Source organism: Apaloderma vittatum, unplaced genomic scaffold (assembly GCF_000703405.1).
Source record: "Apaloderma vittatum isolate BGI_N311 unplaced genomic scaffold, ASM70340v1 scaffold30626, whole genome shotgun sequence".
Classification (NCBI taxonomy): domain Eukaryota; kingdom Metazoa; phylum Chordata; class Aves; order Trogoniformes; family Trogonidae; genus Apaloderma; species Apaloderma vittatum.
In genome coordinates this window covers 13,914-18,029 of record NW_009721749.1, presented here as the reverse complement: position 1 = coordinate 18,029, position 4,116 = coordinate 13,914, and the positions used below count along the sequence as shown (strand labels likewise).

The 4,116-nt window shown below is 34.7% G+C and overlaps 1 protein-coding gene across 1 annotated transcript in view; it reads left to right on the top strand.

Annotated features, from left to right (window-relative positions):
* Positions 1–18: 18 nt before the first annotated feature.
* Positions 19–4,116, top strand: part of RXFP1 (relaxin/insulin-like family peptide receptor 1) — a gene marked incomplete at its 5' end in the record, with an annotated part of 15,028 nt that continues 10,930 nt past the window's right edge. Inside the window, 4 exons of the mRNA XM_009871518.1 lie at positions 19–104; positions 1,649–1,720; positions 2,763–2,834; positions 3,657–3,728. Of these exons, the coding sequence (XP_009869820.1) occupies positions 19–104; positions 1,649–1,720; positions 2,763–2,834; positions 3,657–3,728 (302 nt within the window). The remainder of the gene's footprint in view (positions 105–1,648; positions 1,721–2,762; positions 2,835–3,656; positions 3,729–4,116) is intronic.

Below are 4,116 nucleotides of genomic sequence, written 5' to 3'. Positions count from 1 at the left end.
TCTATGATTCTATGATTCTATGATTCCTACAGGTCTCTCCAGAGGAATCTGCTAAGGAAACTTTCTGCTGACATTTTCAAGAAATACCAAGACCTTAAAAATCTGTAAGGGAGTGCTTCAATATCTATTTAATGCCTTAAATATTCATCCTTTTCCTCTCACATACACACAGTGTTTAACATCTAAGTGACAACCCTCAGCTTACATGTAAAATTTGTTTTACCCTTCAGTACCTCACCTAATTGTGTAACCTGTTTGGCTCAAATAGCCTGATTTGACATGTCTCTTTTTGCAAAACTGTAAGTTCTACATATATATATATATATATATATATATATGTGGCTATTTTATACCAGAAAAATACTACACTTTCATCATGTCTGAAGGAAGTTATATTCATAATGGAAAGTAATATGCCAAAAGAAATGAAAGTAACATAATCCATTTATTCTGCAGCCAACAGGTTGGAAGCTTAAACTTCCTATTGCCGTGGGTAGCTCACTCACAGGACACTTGGGTTTACTTCTAATTACATTTGGTACCAATTTGATAATGACTCAACTATTCAAATTGTCACGGTAACACACTATTACTGCATTTATGATATTTAACATATATGTTCAAAAATCAAGTTTTCTGTATATGTAATTAGTGAATTTAAGAGTTAAATGCAAAAGTCCAGAGCAGAGTTCCTATATCGCCAGTGCAAGGCACTTGACGTTCCAAGGAGACTTTACTGACTGTAACTGTAACCGCAGCACCATCTTGTGGTCACAAAATTAAGTGCAATTATGGGCTTAAAGACTGGAAATACGTTTTCATCTGAAGAAGTACATTGGTTTCCACCTGTAGGAAACATTTGCTTCTGATAATTGCACACCTTTCTGATCGAAAACTATACATTTTGCCCATCTTGCAAAAGCCCATTTTGTAAAAGCCAGTGTCAGATTTCTTGTTGCTTTTTAACAGGAATGCGTACAGATGATTTATTAACTGTAATTTAATTCAAAAGTATTTATATTTAAATATTACTCAGATAATAACAGTATAATGCTTTACAATTATTTGAAAAGCATTTAATGTTTGCGGTTGATAATATTTTTGAACTCATTATTTTGTCAAAGTAGATAAAGAAAAACAGAATGGAAAAAATAGCAGTCTTTAGTTTGCAGATCAGTAAGATGCACTTCAAATTTTGATTATATTATCTTTAAAATGTAGCATTTTGAAAATTCTCTGATACTATAAATACAAAATTCAAAAGTACACTTTAATTTGGCATTTCCTCTGCAAAATTTTGCTTGTAGCCGCATCCAGGCTAAACATAAGTATCAGGTTACACAGGTGAGGACTGCAAAGTTAGGACCTAATATAGTGCAGGAAGTCACATACAACCGCTTAACTGTTCATCTTGGGCAAACCAAGCATTCCTTTGCATGAATTTCATAATTCTGCTGGGGGGCAGGGCAGGTATTTATTTCAAAACACCTTTGCAGCTATAGCTATGAAATGGTTATTATCAAATTTAAGGTGCAATAAATTTGACACCATCTTTTCAAGTATGTGATGGATTTTAATTGCCTATTTATGCTTGCTTTGACTTTGCATATTTTGAGAATTAATTGTTGTTGGGTTTTTATCTTCTTAGGTATCTTCAGCATAATAAAATCAGAGCTGTATCTGAACGTGCTTTCAAAGGTTTATACAACTTGACAAAACTGTAAGTGTTGCTTTTCAAATACTGAAGTGAAAAGCAGAAGGAGGAGCTCTGAAGGGTGTTATGGACATCTCTCTCTTACCTCATTCAATGTTAGGAAGTTGCAAAATCATCCAGATCTTTAACTCAACTGTTGGACTGAGAAGGCAAAGACAGATTAAAAGCTGTCTGTGCAAATTTGCCTGATCCGACAATACTTTGAAATTTAAAGTGGTCTCCATACTTCACTCCTGTTCCCCAAATCTTCAGAATGGAAGAAGGAGACAGTAGAGCAGTTATCTTGAAGAAAACCAGAAAGAGTGAAAGAGGTCTAAAACAAATGTGAGAGTTTGTGATGGATGAAAACCCTTTAATGTTGTATTTGGGCTTACAGAATTAAACCAGAATAATCAGTAAATGAAATGAAAAGAACAACTTTTTCTTTATTTTGGGGCAGCTTTTGGAAAGGTGCTTCTAACTTTTAAGGAAAAAGCTCAGTGAAAGAGTCTACACAAAAATTGCATTGTTCGATTCAGTTTCTTATTTCTGCAACGTTTTTAAAAGGAAAATGTGTTGTAGCCTTTAGTTTCTGTCACATAAGTGTGGTTAATTATATATTATTAGAGCTGCTGTTATTATGTTCCCAGACCATTTGTAGTACCCTTCTCCCTTCATTTCTCAGCCTGTCTTTTTCCACGATTCTGGTATCTACATTTATCACTAATATCCTTAACACATACTGAAAGGGATCCTGGGAACATTCATGGAATGAATCACTCTACAGAAGGAAACTGGAGAGGGCCTAGAGTTTAACACAGCAAAAATACTTAACTTACTGTGTTTTTTTATAGATTAGACAAAATAGTCTACATATCTGCTCTGAAAGTCCTCACTAGAGAGTCCCACCTTGCTCTCAAAGAAGGGCATAGAAATTATCATAATCAAAAATGGTAATTATGAACAATTATAGCTGATAAATTACCAAGTAAAAAAATACAACTCATTTTCATGCACCTGATGTTCATTAATCATTCCATTCATTTATCTTTGGTTGGACTTGTTCTAGATACCTGAGTAACAACAAGATAACCATTCTGAAGCCTAACGTCTTTGAAGATCTCCACAGACTTGAATGGCTGTATGTTGTCTTCCTATTTGTATGTTTATTTTCTCAAGGAATATTTAAAGCAAGAGGTAGAAATATTTGGGGTGGTTTTATTTTGTTCATTAAATAATTACTAGGGAACTCCTGTACTGTGCAAAGTAAAAACCCAATTGACTTTTAGAGCAGAAATTAGTTCTTGGACCTTATTAGCTCCAATGACTGATGAATTTTACAATACTACATAATGTTTATTAGTAGCTTCTTGTTACAAATTAATACATTAACTAAGTAAGATACCATAAAACTGTAGCAAGATAACTTTGGGGACAGTTCTTTCCCTGTAAATAGTGCTTGAAATGTCCCAGATGAGACAACTGTCATACACTGAAATATTGGTTTATTACTGCTCTTCAGATAGACAAAAATAAAATACTGTTTTGACTAAGTAAAGTTATTAAAAATAAGCAAATAATAACATGCATAACATCTTTCTGTGTGTTTGGAACTGTTGGACTTCCATGGAACAACGCTATGTCGGGCTGCTCTGTTTTCACAAAGACTATTTAAAGTGTCTTGATTAAAGAATTTTAAAGACTTGCAGGAAATTTTTTTTTCCTAAGTTGAAAGTAATTACTTTCTCTAAGTTAATTTTTCCTTCAATTAAGTTCTTCTGAAAGGAAATTAATTCAATGAATATTCTGATCTGCTAGAGGAGTAGCGCATTAATTTTTTAAGTAGTTTGAATGGACATTTGAAGAAAACCACTTGAAAGTATGTTATTTTTTATCATCCTTTCAATTTAAGACTGCAGTCAATTATCAATCTGATCTATATTTTACTGTATCCAATTTATAGGATAATTGAAAATAATAGGATAAATCGGATCTCCCCGTTAACATTTTATGGACTCAAATCGCTTATTCTTCTGTAAGTATGGAATAAGAACAAAGAGTGTTATTTAAAAGTTCAGAATAGGAAGGGCAGCTATATAAAAACCTTTTTATAACCGCTGTGCTTGCTCACCACAGAGTGCTTGCAGCACACCTCTGGCATTTCCTTACCTCCAGGGAATATTTGCTGGAGTAGGATTTTGGCAGCAGTAGATATGCGGTGTCTGGACAAGTATAGTGAGATGGATGAAAAAAATGGTAAAAAGATGTCACTGAGAGGGTGAGGAGGTGGCAGCTGCGGCAATGGGCACTGGTTGCCCTCCAGAGCTGTGATGAAGGAGGTGGGGGTCCCTTTGGTCCTGCCCCTGGCAGCAGCCCAGCCCCCTCCGCCGAGGTCCCGTCTGTAACTTGCCACTGTCCTTTCC